The following is a 22,488-nucleotide window of genomic DNA, read 5'->3' on the forward strand; positions in this document are numbered from 1 at the left end:
TCCATAAAGGTTTAACACACATATGATTTGGTGTATGTAAAATGTAAGAATGATTTCATAAGAAAAATACTGATTACGTTCAGTGGCGTAGCTAGCGAAAACATTTGGTCGGGCTCACATGTTTCATAATGTTTGGAATTGCATTTTTAGGCTCTATTAAACTACCCGCGTCAAAAGTATTTACTGTAGTTGAATCCGCATCTGCTACAGTTGTTTGTTTAAAATATGGCAAAAACCATATATATGGTGCAACGGATGGTAAAAGTCCGTATGCCGTATGTTGTATTGACGGCACCACTTAAAGGCATTTTTAGAACATGAGGGATATAACCATAACCAGCCATAACCATTTCGTTGTTTGGGTATTCTTCGTAGATTTTGTCCAGTTGAGAAATACTAACTGTGTCACACAACCCGGAAAGTATTTGTTGCGTTTTTTCTTGTGCTATTTGTTTATTTTCATCTTCTGGATAACCTATTGCTATGCCGGCTCCATTCACATAAACTCGTGCTTTTAAATCAACAATCCCCGTTCTTGCGATATTATTGATGGGCTCTATTATTAACTGCGGCACCCAAATTCTTCGTTCGAACTTCAGCTGATGCTGTATGCTTGGCATATTGTACTTTTATATTACCAATGTATGCGTTTGGTTGACCAACTAAGGTAATCCTCAATGTACCGCCGTTAGCTAAATCACCTGATTTTAAAGTGCTTGCTTGTTGCTTTGTGGATTTGGAAACACCACGTAGAAAAATACGCCGTCTCACATCACGAATATCACATTATAATTCTGTTACAAATTTTTGAGTATAGTTACCAAAACAATAGATGGAATGAGGCGAAATGTTATTCACTAAGTTAGAAAAATGAATTTAATATAAATGTTATAAGTAGTTTCTAAGATACAGGAGTATCTTAATATAAATGTTATAAGTAGTTTCTAAGATACAAAGTAAGTATCGTCTTCTGTCTTCAGCACTTTCCGTCGATCCCGAACGTTTAGCTTTATCGTCTTCTGTCTTCAGCACTTTCCGTCGATCCCGAACGTTTAGCTTTATCGTTAAATGCTAAAGCCTACATCAACGTGCCATTATCCATGTGAAAAAATTTCATAAATTGAAGATTCTCATAATGTTATCACACCCATACTCAAAGGAAATCGAAGAAAAGTGTTTTTGATCCTGCAAAACTAATTCTCGCTACATATCCGGCAATTTTTGTGTTGTTTTTTGATGATACCATGATAAGTAGTGCAGCAACGTAGCTAAGTTCTGAAAAAATAATGTGACCCGATTTTGCCAAAACTTAAAAAAATAATTTGTGCATTTACTTTCGAATCTTACCCTGCTTCAATCCAGCAGGTTACCTAAGGACCGAAATACTTTTCGAACATTTGCGTTTCGAATTTTGTGAAATGTTATAGAAATCTTTTGTTCGAAGATCACATTGTAAGAAATGTGAAAACCATGTTGCATAAATAGTTACAGCTACTTCCACATCGATTTAAGTTTCTTGCTAAAGTTATGGATATTAAAACACAACAACAAACCATATAGGCATGTGCATGTAAAATGTACGTAAATTTTGTTTAGTGTATAGTTATATTTATAGTTAACGGCAGGCCGTTGCGAAAGACAGGGTGTGCGGGCGTAGGACACACTCAAGTAATATTTTCGGCTAAATAAGGCTTGTTTAAACATGTACGTAAGCGTGAAAAAAAAACTAAATCTTATTTGTGTTGAATAACCATGTGGGTGTAGTTCCTTTTAGAAGACCACGCCGTATAACCACACCCATTTTCGAAAAATTTGATTTTCAACTCTTCGACACGGCCTTTGGTTAAGTCATACTCAAGCTGTCGTATTTCATAATTAATCTAAACTTTGGTTTCTCACTCCCAGGCTTTATATCGAAAACAAAATACCTTTGTTTCTTTCTTTCGCTTATTTTTTATTTGGAATCAGAGTTATTCCTCTTTAGTTTAAGTGTGTTTTTTTTAATCTAAGAAAGTTTTATTGTTTTCATTTTGTTTTGAAATTTCATGTTTTATATAAATAATATGTGTTTGTCTATAGTGTTATTAGATATTGTAAATGTAAATGTCATCATCTCTTACTTACACTTGCATTGAAAGATTCCAATAATGGGAAAGTGTAAATTTTCAATCTTTATTTTGTCTTGCTTTTTTTGTAAAAATAGGCTGCAAGCGTGGATTCGATAAGATGCGTGATTTTACGCCTTTCGGCATTTGCTTTGTTGTACGACATTGATTAAGTAGGTCAGGTTAATATTTTTGTCAAGTAAAGTAATCAGTTTAATGGACGGTTAACCCCTTCAAAAAATAAAAATGTTTTAGACATTTGATACCGAAGCGAATCCACGTTTGAAGTCCAGCATTGTAACACTGTAGATAAAGTACTGTTTTCAAAAAATATATGTTAACAAAAATACATTTAATTGCTTGACTTGGATCGTGATCCAGCACTCTTTTCCTTAACATTTTGTCTTATGATGATTTTAATCATACACATGCAGCAACTAGTTATTGTTCGGAATTTGATAAGAATTTTTTTCTGTTCTCATTGGATTACCCTCTCACACAACAATAACGAGCTACATACGATGGCCTTATTCATCTATAGAATGCAAGGCACTATTTGTCACTATCACGACATATAACGACCCTTTTGTGCTATCGTATGGCACGAACAACGGCCTATATATGACTAGGCGTCGACTTGATGTAATAAATCAGTGTAACTTTGGGATAGTTGTTCAAATGTGTTCAATTTTCTTGAACAAATTCAAACAAATTGAATGTATCTTATGGAAAACGAAGAGCTCGGTTAACTTTCAACTCATTATACGTTCAATTTTTTTCAATGTAATCTCCACATTTTTTATGATGAATAACTATAAATATCTTATCTTTTGTAAGGTCTAAGCTTTGAGCGCAAGAATAACTATAGATATACAATGTAAATCTCACATACGCGACGGGAAAATCGCCTAGGAGATTATATTTTAAAAAGTCGTCATTTCATGAGAGAGGACTTTATAACACGTTTATTATTGCTTTGTGGGTCAGGGTCAAAGGTCAAGAACAAGTATCATAGAAAACTGACTCGCAGAAAGACAAACGGAGCATGCGCAAATTAAATTATGGCTTAACATCGATATTACGAAAAGCAATACACAAGCAACGCTTGAAGAATATGTAGTTAACGATAGGGGATACAGAATGGTAGGTTTTAACTGTAAAGACGTCATTTTACTTTTGAAAATGTATTTGAAAAAGTGTGTATGCGCAAATATTCCCTCCCACAACAATGGCAACGTGGCGTATATTGTTTGGATAAATAGAAAGCTCTCGCATTGGAGGATGTGCAGCTTCGGCTACACATATAATAAAATTGGAACGATACAGAGAAGATTAGCATGGCCCCTGCGCAAGGATGACACGCAAATTCGTGAAGCGTTCCAAATTTTTATTTGTTTCAACTTCAAAAGAATCAAATCCAACATATTGAATACAAAATGTATTGTCGTTATCATTCCAGATATATATATATATATATATGTTTGAAAATTTGTAATCCAGGCATTTAATACATAAAAGATAAAAGTTTCTCCGTATTTAAAGTGAGTTTTATTGAGCTTTCGACTCGTTGCTTCGAGTCTTCATCAGAATGAAAAATATTTATTTACACGTGCTTTTAGCTTGGAGACGTTTAGAGCGTCTAATTGGATGAGTGGGTGGATTAATGTGATTGGATGGGGTGAAATGCGTTGCCATGGGTTTTGGTGTATTGTGAATATGATTGGTGTTAATAATATTAGAGTGTAGTGTTTTAGTTTTGGTGTTGTTTGTAGTTTTTTGTCCTTTTTCTTTAGTTGTGAGTATATGATGGGTATGTCGATATGTCTGTTTATTGTGTCGTTGTCTTCAGTGTACCAAGCTTCTTTAAATTCGCGTGCGTGTTTAGTCTGTGCGCGTCCGAGTACTTTAGTTTCTGGCCAGTCGAATGTGGGTTGTTTCCGTGGGTATGTTCTGCCGGTAGTGAGTTCGGATCTCGTCGTTTTATGGCGTTTCTGTGTTCTGTGAGTCTTGTTTCAATTTTCTTAAATGTTTGTCCTATGTATTGCTTTGAACAGTCTTTACATGGTATCATGTAGATCGCGTCAGTTGTATCATGAATTGTTGTTTTGTCTTTATGTTTGGTGAAACATGATTTGAGTTTTTGTGTAGGTTTGTGGGCGACGTTAATATTAAATGGTCGAAGAAGTCTGGCAGTCATTTCTGATGTTCCGTTTATGTATGGTAATGTGACGATTTTTACTGTTTCGTCCGGTTTTTTGTTGCTTTTGTCGGTTTGTGTTTTGTTTTGTATTTTGTATATAGTTTTGTTTATGAAGTTTCTAGGGTAGTTGTTTTTAATAAATGTGGAGTATAAGTAGTTGCGTTCTGTTTTTTTGGCTTCTTCCGTATTACAATGAGTGTTTATCCTGTTGAAAAGTGTTCGAATGCAGCTTATTTTGTGTTGTGTTGGATGATTGCTGTTGAAATCGAGTATTTGGTCTGTGTGGGTGGTTTTGCGGTATACTTGTGTGTTTAGTGTACCGTCATCTGTTCTGGTTAGAAGGATGTCGAGGAAGGTAAGTTGTTCGTCGTGCTCTTCGTCTTTAGTAAAGGTAATGTTCTTTGTGCTATTGTTTATGGTGTGTAGAATTTGTTCAGTTTTGTCTTTCTTGACTATGGCAAAGATGTCGTCGACATATCTTTTCCATAGTCTGATGTTTGTGTTGTTTGTGACTGATTGTGTTTCGAGGTGTTGCATGACAGCTTCTGCGAGGAAGGTGGATAGTGGTGATCCCATTGGTGTGCCTGAAATTTGTCTGTAGTATGTGTTTTGGAAGGTGAATTCAGTGGAGAGGCAAAGGTTGAGTAAGTCTAGGATGTCATTTTTGTCTAGTTGTGTTGTAGCTTGCCAAGTTTTGTCGTTTGTGAGTAGTTCGTTTGTAATTTGTTTGGCGATGTCTAGTGGTATGGATGTGAAGAGTGATGTCACGTCGTAGGATATCATGATTTCGTCTGGTCGTAGTTTAATGTGTTCAATACTAGCGAGGAAAGTGGTGGCCTTTCTGATGGTGTGAGGTGAATTTTTGTCTAATGGATACAGAATGTTATAAAGATATTTTGAAAGTTCATACGTAGGTGATCCTGGAAGCGATACGATAGGTCGAAGTGGGTTGTTTTCTTTGTGGATTTTCGGTAGTCCGTAGAATTTGGCGGTGGATGCGTCATTGGGTCGGATTCTTCTGTAGTCGTTTTCGTTTAGTTTCTTTTTGTCTTTTAGTTGTTTCAGTTTCTGGTTGATGCGGTTGGTGGTCGTTTTGCTGGGGTCCGTGTGGAGAAGTTCGTAGGTGGGGTGGTGTCTTGTAGGAGGGTTTTGGCTTTGTCGATGTATTCTGATCTGTCCATGATAACTGTTTGGCGTCCTTTGTCAGCTCGTAATATGATTATTTGGTCGTCGTTTTGTAGGTTTTTAATTGCTCGTAGTTCTTCGTAGTTTAGGGTGACAGGTGGTTTGTGGCAGAGGTTATTTGTTATTTTGTGACGAATGTCTTCTTTCGTTTGGTCTGTTAAGTTGGTGTACTTTAAAGCGGATTCCAGGTCGGCAACGTAGTCAAGTTTGTTCGCGTCTTTAAAGTTGTAATTTAATCCTTTGTTTAAAATTTTAGTTTGCTGTTCAGTTAGTGGTTTGTTCGAGATGTTTGTGACAAATTCGTTTGTGTTGGGATGGAGTTATTTGTAAGATCTGGATTCTTGTAATTTTCGATGAAGTTCGTGGTGTCGTTTTGTTCTATATGCGGATGTTGCTTTTTTGATGGCTTCATTAATGGATTTGGCGTCTGATTGTGTCGTGTATGTTGTTACGGTTTCTCGATGTTCTTGTAGTTTATGACGGTAGATTCGTAAGCGGTTGTGGGCATCTGATATGAGGACGTTTAACATACGGCGGCCGTTTGATTGTGCAATTTGTTGAGCGTGAGTTGTTTTTAATGGTGGTCGATAGTTGATGCTGTTCGGTAGGATTCGTTGTTGTTTGCATTTGTGTAGGAAGTGAAGCTTCCTTTTTTGATTTTTTTTAATCAACATGTTAGATTTAATCAACATGTCAAATTCAAAGATGGCGATGGAAGCAAAGTATGACTTCAAATGTTTTTCCCAATGCGTCATTACTAACTTTACTTACTGATAAAAATAATTGAGAAATATCTCCTGAATCTAACCTCGATTTTTAAAATTGCGTTATAGCAAGCATTGACAAGCAAACACTATTCGAATACATTTCCAGTTACCACCCAGTCTGGAAGTATGTTGTTTTAGACATGATCTCCGGTATGCACAATGAAATTATTGGTGTACTGGTGCGAAAATCATGTTTTATGGTGCACACACAACCGAAATCCAAAATATAATGATGAGTATATCGTGCTTATGTTCGTGAAATACTTGAAATTTGATAGTTGTTGATTCGAATGTTCACTCGGAAATCATTTGTTACTCAAATAAAGTAACTTTGCAGGATGAGACCGTACTTGGCTTTAGATTTAATGACCAACTTGGTTTGCTCTCTCTATTGATAAATGTGCATGGTGTGCATTGATAATATGAAAAAATTTCTGGTGAGCAAAAAGCATACTTTCCAGACTGGGTTGCCACCAATTCGTGAAGAGCTTTTTCTTTCATTCTTAAGCTTTTTATACGGTTCATAAACCAAAATAATGAAATGATTTAACCTCACATCTAGCCATGGTATTGGAATGAAACATCTGGCCATAGAAATCTACAAAAGAAATCATGAAATCAATCCATAAAGCAGACCTGATGGAGTGGTAGAGTGGTCCCACTCACACTAGTGAAACAGTCTAATTTGTTCATTGTCACCTAAAGAAAAAGTGATAGGTTAAACAAACTAAAGTTTAACAAATTTCATTGTTGTGACATAGATCATGTTGGGCAAACCTGAAGTTACTGCTTGCTCGTAATAGTCACAAACATGAAGGATGTTCTATGCTACAATGATTTCTGGTTGTGCTGAAGTAGCTATAACTGCTTATGCTTAGATTTGCTTTAATAGATCGTAATTTATTATATGCCTTTGGTTGTGAATCGAATCAAGGAAAAAAAACAAGAACCACGGGTTTCCACAAAGGTTTAAATGAAGCAAATGGCTCCTTCACAAAACAAGCACTTCGCAATGTCGAAACTTCTTAATAGCACTAACATTTATAACCACCATGTCAACGAATCAATGCAAAATTTTACGCAAGTTCCATAATCTTTCAGAAAAGATTATTTATTGCAATGAAGTGAATGGTTCAACCCATAACTATTGCTAGGTGTTTGCATAAGTTAATTGCTCAGGTTATTTTGTAGGACTGTTTGGAACACATTAGATGTTTATTAGAACACATTATTGTTGACACAATAATGTTTAGGAGTTTGTCCAGCATTGTTTTGTTTGCCATAGAACCATGTGTACAAACATATAATTTAATATATTAAAATTTCAAAATAAAACTTAGGAGAGAAGATTTTCTGGGAGTGGCAGAGTGTGCAACTACTCCCGAGAAAAATTTAATAATGACATGAGTCGTTGGCATAGCGCAATTATGTACACATTTGAGTAAATCTGCAACCCTGTTGTCTTGTGAGCATAAACCTGCCCCTATCACTTTTGGTCTAAAATGAAGTCTTGCACAAGCTTAACTATAACACTGCATGTTTAGTTACATATTTGGTGTATGCTTACTTAGACTATACCAATCCCCATGCATTATTAACATTAATCTACTAATGGTCAAAACTACAGGTTTCTTGGTGGGCTATCGGCGATTTTGAGCTATGTCATTGAAAAGCATCGCTGCCTCAGCCACAAGATCAGAAAGAATCTTAGGCTTGCGTTAATAATGCCTCAGTCATGTCTCAGTCATATGTGAACCAGGCTTTAGTGGAACCCAACGTCGTTTCGACGTCGTAGTCGCGTCGAAATTGATTGGATTATAGTCGTGACGACGTTCGACGTTATTTCAACGTTGTTTCGACGTCGAAGCCAGGACATTAAATTAAACCAGATCCCTTGCGAATAAATGACGACGTCTTAGAAGAAACGTCGTATGTCTTTGCTAAATCACTCTAATGTCGATAGTTCGACGTTATTTCAACGTTGTTTCGACGTCGAAGCCATGACATTAAATCAACCCAGATCCCTTGCGAATAAATGACGACGTCTTAGAAGAAACGTCGTATGTCTTTACTAAATCACTCTAATAATGTCGATAGTTCGACGTAATTTCAACGTTGTTTCGACGTCATCGAAATCGTTTCAACATTGTTTAAACGTTGATAGTACAACGTCGATTAGATTTTACAACGTCGACCTTTTCTCTACGTGAGAACGAGAGCTTTCTAGAGCACTTATACTATTGTTTATATTTCCTAACACAATAAACAACTAGCTTACAATTCCCTAGTAGACTTCTGTGCCTTTATTTGTATCGGCTTCTTCCGAACATTTTGTTTGAACACGCCTCTGGTAGTAGTCCTTGAACGATTGAACGAAAGCCAAAGATTTGAATAATAGGAACAAACACACAAAAGCCAAAAGTTCAACAAAACTGGTGAAAATTTTACTCCTACTTTGCACTCCTTGAACGACGCCATTTTTACACGGTTTTTTACACCATTCAAGTAAAATAGATCTGATGTACGTATTTTTTTAGTTCAATCACTTCAATGGTTGACACAAATGGTTTACACACTGCATGCAACACTTGAGCACATTGGAAAGACTTTTGGAAGGCTTTGGGTAAATATAGCAGTTGGAAATGTCAACATTTGAAAGATTTTGGTTAAGGAAACGTTAATTTTTGTGAGTCATGATAGTGACGTAGCCCAATTGCCCTTGTATCTCTGAGACGAACAGTGAAAAACTTTCAATAAATATCCTATCTTTTGTAAGGTCTAAGCTTTGAGCGCAAGAATAACTATAGAATTACAATGTAAATCTCACATACGCGACGGGAAAATCGCCGAGAAGATTATACTTTAAAAAGTCGTCATTTCATGAGAGAGGACTTTATAACACGTTTATTATTGCTTTGTGGGTCAGGGTCAAAGGTCAAGAACAAGTATCATAGAAAACTGATTCGCAGAAAGACAAACGGAGCATGCGCAAATTAAATTATGGCTTAACATCGATATTACGAAAAGCAATACACAAGCAACGCTTGAAGAATATGTAGTTAACGATAGGGGATACAGAATGGTAGGTTTTAACTGTAAAAGACGTCATTTTACTTTTGAAAATGTATTTGAAAAAGTGTGTATGCGCAAATATTCCCTCCCACAACAATGGCAACGTGGCGTATATTGTTTGGATAAATAGAAAGCTCTCGCATTGGAGGATGTGCAGCTTCGGCTACACATATAATAAAATTGGAACGATACAGAGAAGATTAGCATGGCCCCTGCGCAAGGATGACACGCAAATTCGTGAAGCGTTCCAAATTTTATTTGTTTCAACTTCAAAAGAATCAAATCCAACATATTGAATACAAAATGTATTGTCGTTATCATTCCAGATATATATATATAGAGAGATCTAAATTCTTATTTGCATTTCATCTTTGCTGGACAATTTAAGCAATTGTCTCATGAACTTGAAAAATTCAGAGCACTGCACGGGCACCGCAGAGGTCATGGGTTCGAATGCCGTTGAGTCACCTGAATTTTCAGGTTCTTGAGACAATTGCTTAAATTATCCAGCAAAGTGCGAATATTATATCTTCATTCAATTAACTAATGTTGCAATAATTGCATCATCTAGTAGAGAGGCATGTGGGCGGTTTAAGACAGATAAAACGAGACAGTGCAATCATCGAGCAACGCACCCCACAAACAAAATATCCACAACTTCGAAAGTTCTTCATTGTCGGATCAAGCAAATGATGAACAGAAAATCATGAATAGCAGCATCATTATGGTCAAACGATGAACTACGACAATTATCACTACTTGAATGACCCAATCAATAATGCTTCCGTGAACGTTCGGCAGGAAAAAATGTCATTGGACGTCTCTGAGTGGAAATGAAGTAGAACATATTCCATTTTTAAAATAATAGAATTCATTTTGCTCATTTTAATGCAGTAGTCCAAATTAAAAGATAAAACAAGTCAATGTTTTAAATAAGCTAATTGAAAGAAAAGAAAGCACACTGCAGCTTGCTATGCCTTTAGACTGAAATTATCTATTTCTAAAAATATAATGAAACAAGAATGGTATAGCGAAATTTGAAAGCCATTATACTATATTAGATTGGTCTTGAACGGTAAATTATATTATGACGATGAAAAGCTGCTTTTATATAACTTCCTGCATTCATATGACGTCTACGCTCAACGCATATAGCTAATTATAATGCAGGGTACAAACTTTCCTGTAGAAAGTTTACCATTCGCAACTATATGTGTGCTAACGACAAAGTACTTATCATTTAACATGCTATTCAGATTTTTCAGTGTAAACTTTGTTATTTTATAAGATAATGCATTTTTTCTTCTTCGGTTTTTTCTGAGGCGCTTCGTGTTGAGCATAAAACTTCCTAAAATACAAGAAATAGGAATTGAAGGTCCATGTAAAAAAGGCGACACTTGAAAATCTAGCGTGAGACTGGGAAAAGCTGTAGCCCCACACCTTATAATTTACTGATATTAATGTGAAAATTTAACAGGCTCAACATTCTCCCCGAAAACCCATGAAAAGTAACATATTTGAATTTTCAGCCACCTCAGTCTGAACTCTTTTTCTGACTACGCTAATGACGATGACAAACTTGCTTGCATTCGATGATGCGAGCTCAGAGTATGTGTTCCATTACAATGTTTCATGCACAATTCCTTGGACAAATTTCTGATTCTCGCACACATAAAGCAAGCCGTGTGCGTGTGCAAATATACAACGCAGTATCGTTCATGATCACGACTTATACTAAATTCTGAATCAAAACTTGTTGTAATAAGCATGAAACTTCTCATGAAAGGCTTGTGAACAACACTCCACAATTTAATATGTGAAAACACACATTTTCCTAATTGCTCTTACGAGGTCATGGAAAGCAGCGTCAACATTTGTTCTCGTTTTGGCGCTAGCTTCAATATATGGGATCTAAATATCAATAAAGAATGCTGTTGACAAATCATTCATTGAATTTCGTGAGCAAAAAAGAGAGCAAAAAACTGAGCTACACAATTACAAAATCTCAACACGTTGGCTGAACATTGAATCAATCCATCCTCTGGTAGGCAATAGAGTAATTTGTATGTACTTTATCTTTACGACCGAAAAAAACCTGAGGAAAAACTCCCATGTCAATAATAGAATATGTCTTTAATTAATTTACAAAAAGGTGGGTTGCCTGCAAAATTTCAAATTCTTGACATAATCGTGAAGCAAGCCTTGTTTGCACTTCAAGTCATGAAGAATACAGACGAGTTTATTCTGCACAATGCTCTTGCCAGCACTGAGAAAACATGGACAGTTTACATAATTTTTTATAAAAATAAACACAATAACACGCGTGCGCTCATTGGTCAAAAGCTGTGTTTGCATATTTGCCTGTGCTAATCAGATCTGAGCTCAACCAATTAAATCAATCAAAGAGATTTTGCAAATCAATCAAGAAAATTAAAACGTTTGTTTTAAATTTGTTTGTTATGCAGCATTGCTATTTTGCAAAAGAAATAAAAGATGTTTTTTGTGTGCAACCCTCAACCTTTGATCTTGGTTTGCACTGATCAACACCAATCTCAGGCTTCAATGATTAGCTCTCAAGTTTTCCCAAAGGTCTCCTTGGCTTGCATAAGCCTGTGCAAACACAGCAAACATCTTTTATTTCTTAATGTGTGCACAGGTACATTTTTATGACTAAGCAGGAATCCCTTTTTTCCAAGATACTACATTATCCACAAACAAAGCACAAAAACCTAAACTCTTTTCATATGGATATTGTTAATGTATAAAATTTAAACAATTGTAATCATTCTTTTGCACCTACTCATTTAACATTAAAATCTGCATGCTAATGTCTATTACAAGTATAGGCAGGTGAAAGTACAATCTACAAGGATCAACAGCAAACATTCGATGGTGTTCATCTTCTTGCATAAAAAATAAATTTCCTCAACAAGATGACATATAAAGTTTAAATCTTGTGGTTAAGATGTTAAGATATATTTTGTACGTATTTTTGTGATAATCGTGAAAAGATTTATCAATGTGTTAACACTCCAGCTTGTTTGCACCTAGGCTAGTAAATACTGGCCCCAAACCAGGCAACATTTAGTACCTATGACATTAACCTCAACTCGTAAATAATATTTACAAAAGCAAGGAAAGCACAAGGTCGATAGTTACCCTCAATTGCCTTCCTAATTCATTTCCTTCTTGAGATGAAACCTGTGAAAGAGGTGAATACACTCTTAGATGCAAACGGTTTAGGCTATCAAAGTAAAACTATTGAATATATAATTCCATACCACTCTCTCGCGTTCTAAATCAGATTTGTTTCCCACTATTATCATGGAAAATTCACTTCTGTCTTTAACTCTTAAAATTTGATTGTAAAATTTATTGATTTCGTCAAAACTAAAAACAACAAAAACATCATTAAAGTTACTTTCAATGCTACATTAAAATAACAAAATATGACATCAATTTGGACATAACTTTCCAAATCAACACGTCCATATCATGATGTTACCTCGCCCTATCTGTAAGTGAGAACACCAATAAGAATCCTTCCCCACTTCTCATGTACTGCTCCCTCATGGCACTGAATTCCTTTAGGTAATTATAAGAGTAATTAAAACTTGGTTTGTCGAAAAATGCTACATCCATATTGACATGTTATCATTTAATAAATATTAGTTCAAATGATGATCCCAACTATAACTGATCACATATAATATAAAGAAAGCTAGGCTAAGAGCTGCATTTTCATTAGGAACCTCTATAACAAGTAGAAAACAATGTCTAATGTTGTTCAATGTCTTCCAAAATACCCTCATAGAAAAAATATTTAAAAATAATCAAGTGTAAGTGAATTGCCTATCATTTCTTGATACTTCATGTTGTATTAAGTACAAAATGGTCTTTCATAAAAATTGAGGGCAAATTTGAAACTATTTTTCTTTGCCTTGATACATAATACAGTTTTCAAAATTCAAATGGCATAATTCAAAAGTATTTCTGGGCATAATTTGCGCCACACAAACGTTATGACAACACTTACCTCCTGACCAGCTGTATCCAAAACTAATGATAAATAAAAAAAACGTTAACAATCAGCTATACGACAATAATAGTGGAAGATGTGGATGAAGAAGAAGAAGTAAATGGAGAAGAAGAAGAAGTGGATGGAGAAAAAGAAAAAGTGGATGGAGAAGAAGAAGTAGAAGAAGAAGAAGAAGTGGATTGAGAAGAAGAAGAAGTGGATGGAGAAAAGAAAAGTGGATGGAGAAGAAGAAGAAGTGGATGGAGATCATATCTTCATTTAATTTCAAACACCGCACTGCATAAAACATTCTTTCATATGACATTCCTTTCACGAGAAAACATTGGCCCAAAAAAAATTGACCTGCTCACCATTGTGTGACTTCATAGCTCAGTTGGTCTGAGCACTGCACCGGCACCGCAGAGGTCATGGGTTCGAATCCCGTTTAGTCACCTGAATTTTCAGGTTCATGAGACAATTGCTTAAATTGTCCAGCAAAGTGCGAAGATCATATCTTCATTTAATTTCAAACACCGCACTGCATAAAACATTCTTTCATTAGTTAATTGATTGTGCATTTTCCGGAGCTAACAACCTTGGTTGATTTTGGAAAAGTATACCTTCTACTGACTGATTATTTTTATTAGCACCAAGGAAACGTGGCAGAAGAACCAATCAGTTTGCACACAGCTCAAATTTCGGCCTTTTCACAGCCTCTATATTATCCAAGAGCTATCGTTAGCCTACGCTAGAAAGTGGCAATTCAGAAAATGTGATCTTTTGGTGAATCACAGTTCACAAAATTCTCTGAACCAATTACATGTTTTAAACGGTGTCAACTGTCAAAATAAAGGAAATCGAAAGCATTATATTTTTCTATGTTAATCAACAGCAGCACTCTTGTGTAAATTTATTACACTATTGCTGCTCTTTTCACACTTTAACACATCCACTGTACACATTACTGTACACACTTTTTTTCTGAACTCTGATCGGGTGAATTTGGCCTAATTGCTTTTAACCTGCTAGGCGGGAAGCAGAGGTCAAGTTGTTTATCCGTGGTTAATGGTCGTGAGCGTGAAATTGTTTTTTCTATTGAGAAATTTCGATTTAGTTGCCCTCTTTGGTGTGCTAAAGTTAGAAATGAATCAAATAGTTCTTTGCTCTGTAATAAATATGCCTCAAAACAACTTTTCAAACCGTTTATCGATGAAAAAGGATACCGAAAAGGTAAGGGTAAATATGAAATTTAGAGCATCTGAATTATCAAATTTTGTTTCTTGTTTTGCTCCCAACCACGGACCCCTCCCAAAATGAAATACGTTCTTACGTCCTTTTCTTCACTAAATACCGTTTGACTTTTTGGTGTGTTTTTGGTGATAACTAAACGACGAACGAGTTTCTAAGTTTTCATGAGGGTGGCATTGTGGCAAGTTTTCGCTCCTGTGTTCATCAATTTGAACTTTGCTATTTTGCAAGGAAAGGTCATTTGGCTTCGCATTTAACCAGTGATTCAAACCCGTAAGCTAACTTTGTACATTTATTTTAATTTGGACTTAATTGACTTTGGTTACTCGTTTGAACGCTTGATAATATTAATTATATGTATATAATGTTTAAAAGAGCATCATTTTGACATTCGTAATCAGGCTGCAGTGTACACGTAAATTTATATAATGCCATGATCTAAATGAGATGTTACCCTGTGAAGTGCTGCCTTTAACTTAGTAGTGAGAATGTTATAAATTTTACCATAATCTAATGGCAAGTATAATTGAAAAATGATGATTTGTTAGAGCAGTGTTAAATAGGATTGTATGGCTTGTTTTTTGCATGTGTATGAAATGATAAATCAAGACAAGTCATTGATTGTGTTTTTTAAGAAATATTAGTGTTGGAGAGTGCGGTCGATCATACCTTAACAAGTTTAGAAGTTTTATGATGAAATATGACCAGGTAACTGTCTGAAAAAATCATTAACTTTTTAAACTTTAAGCTTTTAAGTACAACTTGAGATTAGTTTCAAAAGCATTATCGACATTGGCTAGTTTTTATTTTTTATTGACCTCTAATTGCTATTTAGTTGTTTATTGAATTGGAATTGAGATTTCACTATCGTAGGAATTGAATTTTCAGAGGTAAACTAAAAAGTTATGTTTAACGTAGCTTTTTAAAAGTTTGATCAGATGTTAACAAAATATTCAAGCAAGGGCAAAGAATCCGTGATCATAAATAATTTCAATAGAAACTAAAACAGTAGAACATGCATATATGAATATTATCCCTCCCAATTATCAATCATCTACTGTCCTTTTAGTCAAGTGAAGTTGCCTGTGGTCATGTCTTTTTTAATAAGAAACCGTGTGTTCCAAAGTATTTCAAAGTTGTCAAAATACTTTAAAAGCTCTGTTTTGCCTTTTTATTTATAGTTCCTATTTTATTTTATTTTTGACACATGTTTGTTTTTTTAAAAAATTTTATGGAAACATATTGGTTACACATTGTAAAACATAATTACCCATGGACATTGCACCCCTCTGCCCTAGTATTGTTTATTGAATTGCCGAGATAGCAATATTGCAATAAAAACAATTGGGGAAGGGGAGGTTAGGGGAAGTACAATAATTTGATCTTTCATAATATTTTCATAAAAACATTAAATTCTATCCGTAAGATGGAGACAAAATAGCAAACCATTGATCGAAAGTTGCATTTGGGAGACCGTTTGTTGTTAAGTAATATGCATTCCCTAGATATTTGCCATCTAAAAATTCCATCAACTCTTTTGCTTTTGCATTCCGTCCCGTCGGGCTGTCCACGATTACAGAATTTGATTGTGAAAAGCCGTGATCGTGGACATCTTTGAAAACACTTTTCATGAGAGATTTTCCTACTTTGATGTCTTCGCAATAAAGTGGACCAAGTTTGTAACCTTCTTCAGAGAAGAAGGCTAATCTCACAACAACGTAGCCTAAAATTCTTCCTTCTTTTTTGAATGCTACGCGCGCATGCGTACCCAGCGTACTTAACCACGTTTTAAAAATTTTCTCTTGTGCAACCGAAGACTTTTTTGTCATAGAGTAAAACGTCATGCATGTTATTTTCATCGATACGATTCAATTTAAAGTGGCCCGGATGACTTTGGAGTTTTTCTAAACTTCTTAAAACATTGAGATCGTAAATGCCAACCGGCCATTGACAAACATAACCCAACATATTCTTTAATCCGCGAAGCTGGAGCGTAACACACGCTTATTGTTCTTGCTGGTTCTTCTTCATGGCGTTCCATTATAGCTTGTATGATACGTTTACCATAGCCCATGTTTCGATAGTCTTTGTGGATAATAAAGAGCCATGTTGGAAACCGTCTGAGCCATATTTAACGAGGGATATTGTTGCAACAGGTTTCTTTTGTGACTCTACAACATACACCGAGGCTTGCTCGTGTTCTAATATGCAATCAATATCATTTACACAAGGTCTCCATCCTTCGTTTGCTTTAGTAAACAGGTAAAAGTATTTATGTAACGTTGATGTTTCGTAAGCTGATCATCTTGCTCTTCTGCAAATTTATTGATATTCTAAGTTACACCACAGAATATAGTTATACGAAACGAATAATGTGACATGTGGCATGTGACATGTTCCATACTCCACAATAAAGACCATGTGAGACTTAAGCTAATTATAATAAGAAAGATTAATATCATGCAAAATTTGTGGCTTAAAATCGTTGAAAAAATAAAAGGGTCAACTGGATTTTGACGTGTAAATTATGCGAGTGTGCACAATTTTCTATTTATTTACACCTTTCTGAAGTCATTACAGGAAAAGATGTCCTCATTTTATCAAAGATCGTCCAATAAAACGTAAATGCGTTGATTTGCGACAATTAGACAATCAATAGAACGAAAAGCTTATTCAAGAAAGAAACTTGAATAATCCAAGCATTCATTACCGTCTTTAAGAATTCAATGCAGAAAAATAAGCGTACAATAGCATTGAATTTCTATTCATGTGCAATTATTCATAAGTTATCAGCACGAAACTGAAATCAATTAAATGATTATATTGTTTATTAAAATTTGTATGCACAAACGTTCATTCAATAACGTCAATGAGCAGTGATTACAACGGATTATAGTGTCAATAGTACTTTAATGATAATGTTAACATATTACGCATGTTCATTAAATACAAATAATTTTTCAATACAACATAACGTAAAATGGAACGATTGATGTGAAAAAAGGCAGTCTGTATACAATCACTTGGCAATACACCAAGTTCTGAATGCTGTTATACAGAGCGTATATAAAGGAGTGATCACTGCACGAGACAGCAGAGATCGACCGCTGGTGTGAAACATATGTGAACATGCAAAGGCGCAACAGAATCTCACAAGAACATAGACAGCGAATTGTACAAGCGTTTGAGGAGGAAAACGAAGATTTTTTACTCGTTGCCGACACATTAGATGTTAACAGGTCAACGGCACGCAGAACAGTTGCGCGTTTTATTAGAGAAGGACGAATACATGAGCTACCTCGAGATGGTAGAAACAACATACGGGTGGATGACGAAATAAAAAATTGTTTCGAGGAGATTCTGAACGAGAACTGTGTAGCAACGCTTTAATCAAGAAACACGACGACGTCTTCCACAATAACCGTCATCCATGAAAGCACAGTAGCAAGAACACTTTTAATGGATGCTATACTCATTCAAACTTTCGCTACCAGTTTCAGCAGAAAGAAACAGACCTGATGTTATTCAGAAGCGTAGAGAATACGCAAATTGGTTCTATAAATTAACTTACGAAGTAAAGAAATATTTTTTCTTAAGTACTGTAAAAGCACCGCCAATTTGAAACAAAATGTACATTCCCGCGTAACACAGTAAAATTATAAAAAAACCAACTCAACACTGTTTTTCACCATCGAATTTGCGAAACTTACGTTATCAACAATCGTATAGTAATGAAATAGAAATGCGTAATTATTACCATTTAAGGTTGATTTATGAGGACACATTAGTAATAGTCAAAATCCCATGATGGACTTTATGTAGCTAACACAATGAGTTTTTGGCAATATTTCCTGTGTAGCTAATTCATAAGCCATTGATTCAGAATGTGTCAACTAATAACACCAGTATTCAAAGCATGTTCAAGGCAAACCGTCACGAAATAACTGAAAAATAGTTTGCAGTAAGTAAGTGGTCATACAAAAGAAGTTGCTAATGGGTCAGGACATGTTACAAGTCTATTGTTTCTTAAATCATTTAGCTTTCAAAATATCTAAATGTGCGGAAGAAGTACGTCAGAAGTCACGGTTTGCTTTCTATGAAGAACTCTACAAATTTTATACTTCCACGTTAAGTAAAATAACGAACTAAGTTTACTTCGTTACCGACGAAGGTTCTCGATTGCTAAATATGAAGACGACATATGATAATGAGGACCATGAACATAAGCATAAGCAATGTGCCTTCATTAGCAATAAGAACGGAGAGTTTTGATAATTTTGTATGTAATTATGCTATGCTTATGTATGTCGCAAGTAAAGAACCAGGTTTAGCTAAAGTCTGGTCCTCATTGATTAAGACGAAAATAAAATACGCTGATTTCTCTTGTTTCAATATTTTGACCTGTTGTAGACACAATACCTTTACCACAACAGATCGTGGATGGCGACTAAATCCGACGAGGTGGTCCAACTGGAGACGATTGATCGGCACATTAGTGTGGGTTTTTCGATTTACCAATAATATTCGAGTTCTAAAAGGAAAGCATGACCATGATGGTTTAAAGTCCAAAAAAAATTTGGATGCGGAGATACTTGTAATCCGTGATGTGCAAAAGACTTCGAGAGTTTTAATTAGAATACGAAAGCATTCGAAAGAAAAGGTCAATGTCAAAGAAATACAAATTGTTGAAATTAATATCCAAGATGGATGATGACGGTATTTTGCGTTGAGGAAAGATATTGCAATGCCAAGTTTTTGCCGTATGAAGTCAGATTTCTCATAATTCTTCTACCTGAAATTGTATGACGAAACTTATTGACAAACACTATCACGAAATGGGACATCATGTTTTAGGAACTAATCGTATCTTGGCATACATAAGTGGGAGATATTGGCTTGAAGCGTTAAGAGAAGAGATAGGCCATAGGAGAAACAGTGTAATGAGTGTAAAAGGGAAAACGCCAAAGGAGCAACTCAAGTGATGGCACCATTTCCATTGAGCCGTGTTGTCCATTCTAGAGCCTTTTAAAGGTATCAGTCAACCTTGGGGCTCCTTTTAATTTGGTACAGGGTCGGGAAATAGACAAAAACAATAGTTTACGTCTATTTACATGTGTGGGTTGCAGAGCAGGTCATTTAGAAATGGCTTGTGGTTGGATACTGACTGTTTTCTATGTTTCACAAGGATGGCAAGTCGAAGAAGATATGCAATCGAAATCATAATCGATCAAGGGACAAATTTTGTGGGAGCTGCAAAATAATTTAAAAAATTGGTTGAAAAACTAGATTAAAGTGAGATTCAGCAAAAAACTATTGCGTAAGTTATAAATAAGGTGGAACTTGAATGCTCCGCATGCTCGTCATTTTAATGGAGTGCATTAAATTATGATAAAAGCAGCTTAAAAAGCAATTTATGCAATTCTAAAGGATGCGGACGTCACTGATGAAGAGTCATCTATCGTATAAATTGGTGTTGAAGATTTGTTGAATACAAGACCATTAACATAGCAAAGCTCAGATCCAGAAGATGTGATCACTTTGACACCAAACCACTTTCTTTTTTGGGGAAAGTCGTTACTCTATGCCGCAGATACTGAGGAGTTTTACCCGCGCAAGAGATGTGGAAGGGTGCAGGAAATCATAGGTTATGTGTGCAAAAGGTGGTTATGTGCTCAATTTCATGTTTATTTTATGCTTGTTTAGTATAACGATACTGCGTTGTATATTTGCACACGCACATGGCTTGCTTTCCTTTTATAACATGGTTCAATGTATGTTTGCGAGAATTGTGCGTGAAACATTGTAATGCCACACGGGCTACTTTGTCATCGTCATTGGTCCTTTCTCACACTTTAACACAGCCACTATACACACTAAACGACGAACGAGCTTCTCAATTTTCACAAGGGTGGCAATGTGGCAAGTTTTGGCTCTTGTGTTCATCAATTTGAACTTGTGTTCATCAATTTGAACTTTGTTATTTCGCAAGGAAAGGTCATTTGGCTTCGCATTTAATCAGTAATTCAAACCCGTAAGCCAATTTTATACATTTATTTTAATTTGAACTTATTTGACTTTGGCTACGCGTTTGAACACTTCATAATTTTATATATATAGTGTCAAAAAGAGCGCCATATTGACAATCGTAATCAATATTCAATAAGGCTGCAATCTATAAATAATCAGCATAATCAATCAAAGCTAGATTTTACCCTGTAAAGTGCTGCCTTTGACTTAGTGGTGAGAATGTTATCAGTTTTACTACATATATTCTAATGGCAAGTATAATTGAAAATGATGATTTTTAGAGCATTGTTAAATATATAAGATTGTATGGCTAGTTTTTTGCATGTGTATGAAATGATAAATCAAGACAAGTCATTGATTGATTTTTTTTAGGAAATACTAGTGTTGGAGAGTGCGGTCGATCATGCCTTAACAAGTTTAGAAGTTTTATGATGAAATATGACCAGGTAACTGTCTGAAAAGATCATTAACTTTTTAAACTTGAAGTTCTGAAGTACTACTTGTGATTAGTTTCAAAAAGTATGCTGTCATTGGCAAGTATGATGGCACCCATTTGCCTACATTGGTAAGTTTTTATTTTTTATTGACCTCTAATTGCTATTAGGTTGTTTATTGAATTGGAATTGAGATTTCCAAGAGAATTGAGATAGTTTTTCTTTTGAATTACATATCGTATATTATTTCTTTTTTCGACATTTGTTCGTTTTTTAAAAATTTTTATGTAAAGCACATTGGTTAGTCTATGGCTGGTGCAACCTGTATCCATGGACATGACAACCCCCTGCCTTTATATGTTATTTATTGAATTGAAAAGATACCAATATTAAAATAAACTGAAAAAATTTAAACACAAACTTCGATTACAAAAAAATTCTCTGTCGTGAAATGCTCATGTTTTTGGCTACGTCAACATAATATATTTATGTTGAAAAAATTTACGATTGTACTCTATATAAGTAACTTGTCACTTTACCAGGCGCATTAAAAACGTTTATAAAATAAACACAATGAAACGAGTGCGCTGATTGGTCTAGAGCCGTGTTTTTATTAGCCTGTGCAAAACACAAAACACATCTGAGCTCAACCAATCAAATCAATGAAAACAATCAATATTTAAAGAGAATTAACAAATCGATCATGAACACATTTTAGAGGAAAAATTAAAATGTTTGTCTTTTTCCTATTAGTGTTATTTTATAAAAGCAATAAAAGATGTTTGTCGTGTTTGCACTGGCTTATGCAAACCTCAGAGACGTTTGTGAGAGCTCTCGAGCTGTGCAACCGTCGACCTTCGGTCTCGGGCTTGCACTGATTTGCTCTCGAGTTCTCCCAAAGGTCTCATCGGCTTGCATAAGCCTGTGCAAACACAGTAAACATCTTTTATTTCTTAATTAAATTCAGTTTGGAATTTGCATGATTCAGCAATAATTGATCCCCAAGGAGCCGTAAACGCAGTTGAATATGATAAATCCCAAGCATGACACTCTTTTCAACTTCCACGATTCTTTGTGGGTTGATTTACAATTGCTGTTGAAGGACGCAAATTCTAAAGTTTGGGGGATTTCTGAGGGTTGCAGTTCTTTATACACCAGTGTTTTTCGAAATTTATAGAGGTGCCGACGAGTTGACCTCGAAGCGAACTTGAGATTTAGGCTGCGTGTACATTATACCGGATTAACTCATCACGACATCTTTATTTGCTTTAAAGGGTTAACTTCTCGGAGTAAAAGCTTATTAAGCTGATAGATTTGGTCTATTTGACTGTGTTTCTGACGTTGAACAATTTCATTGCCTTTTAATACAAAGAATGTTCAACCTGCTACTATAGCAATCCAGTATAATGTAAACGGGGCCTTAGAGATTGCT

General features: G+C 35.3%; 1 protein-coding gene and 2 non-coding genes across 3 annotated transcripts; 2 read left to right on the plus strand and 1 right to left on the minus strand.

Annotated features, from left to right (window-relative positions):
• Positions 1-3,388: 3,388 nt before the first annotated feature.
• On the plus strand, positions 3,389-3,494 carry LOC124445046. The gene has a single exon (XR_006948087.1). It is a non-coding gene; the product is annotated as a U6 spliceosomal RNA (small nuclear RNA).
• Positions 3,495-9,480: 5,986 nt separating this feature from the next.
• On the plus strand, positions 9,481-9,586 carry LOC124445047. Its single transcript, XR_006948088.1, has one exon. It is a non-coding gene; the product is annotated as a U6 spliceosomal RNA (small nuclear RNA).
• Positions 9,587-10,610: 1,024 nt separating this feature from the next.
• Positions 10,611-13,435, minus strand: LOC124443484 (ras-like protein RAS2). The gene is made up of 6 exons (XM_046993940.1): positions 13,366-13,435; positions 12,835-12,914; positions 12,611-12,719; positions 12,489-12,530; positions 11,158-11,240; positions 10,611-10,677 (listed from the first exon to the last, which is right to left on the minus strand). Exons 2-6 carry the CDS (start codon positions 12,900-12,902, stop codon positions 10,611-10,613), a joined length of 369 nt encoding a protein of 122 aa, XP_046849896.1. The 5' UTR covers positions 12,903-12,914; positions 13,366-13,435.
• Between the last annotated feature and the right edge of the window lie 9,053 nt (positions 13,436-22,488).

The sequence above is a fragment of the Xenia sp. Carnegie-2017 genome, unplaced genomic scaffold (assembly GCF_021976095.1).
Source record: "Xenia sp. Carnegie-2017 unplaced genomic scaffold, XeniaSp_v1 HiC_scaffold_21, whole genome shotgun sequence".
NCBI lineage: Eukaryota > Metazoa > Cnidaria > Anthozoa > Malacalcyonacea > Xeniidae > Xenia > Xenia sp. Carnegie-2017.

Bases quoted from the DNA above. Each gene is read 5' to 3' on its own strand.
- LOC124443484 (XM_046993940.1), bottom strand. From the start codon at position 12,902: ATGAGGGAGCAGTACATGAGAAGTGGGGAAGGATTCTTATTGGTGTTC. The intron at 12,720-12,834 runs GTAACATCATGA...TGTTGTTTTTAG, and splicing joins TCACTTACAGATAGGGCGAG to TTTTGACGAAATCAATAAAT. The intron at 10,678-11,157 runs GTGTGTTTTCAC...CTTGTATTTTAG, and splicing joins GTAAGAGCAATTAGGAAAAT to GAAGTTTTATGCTCAACACG.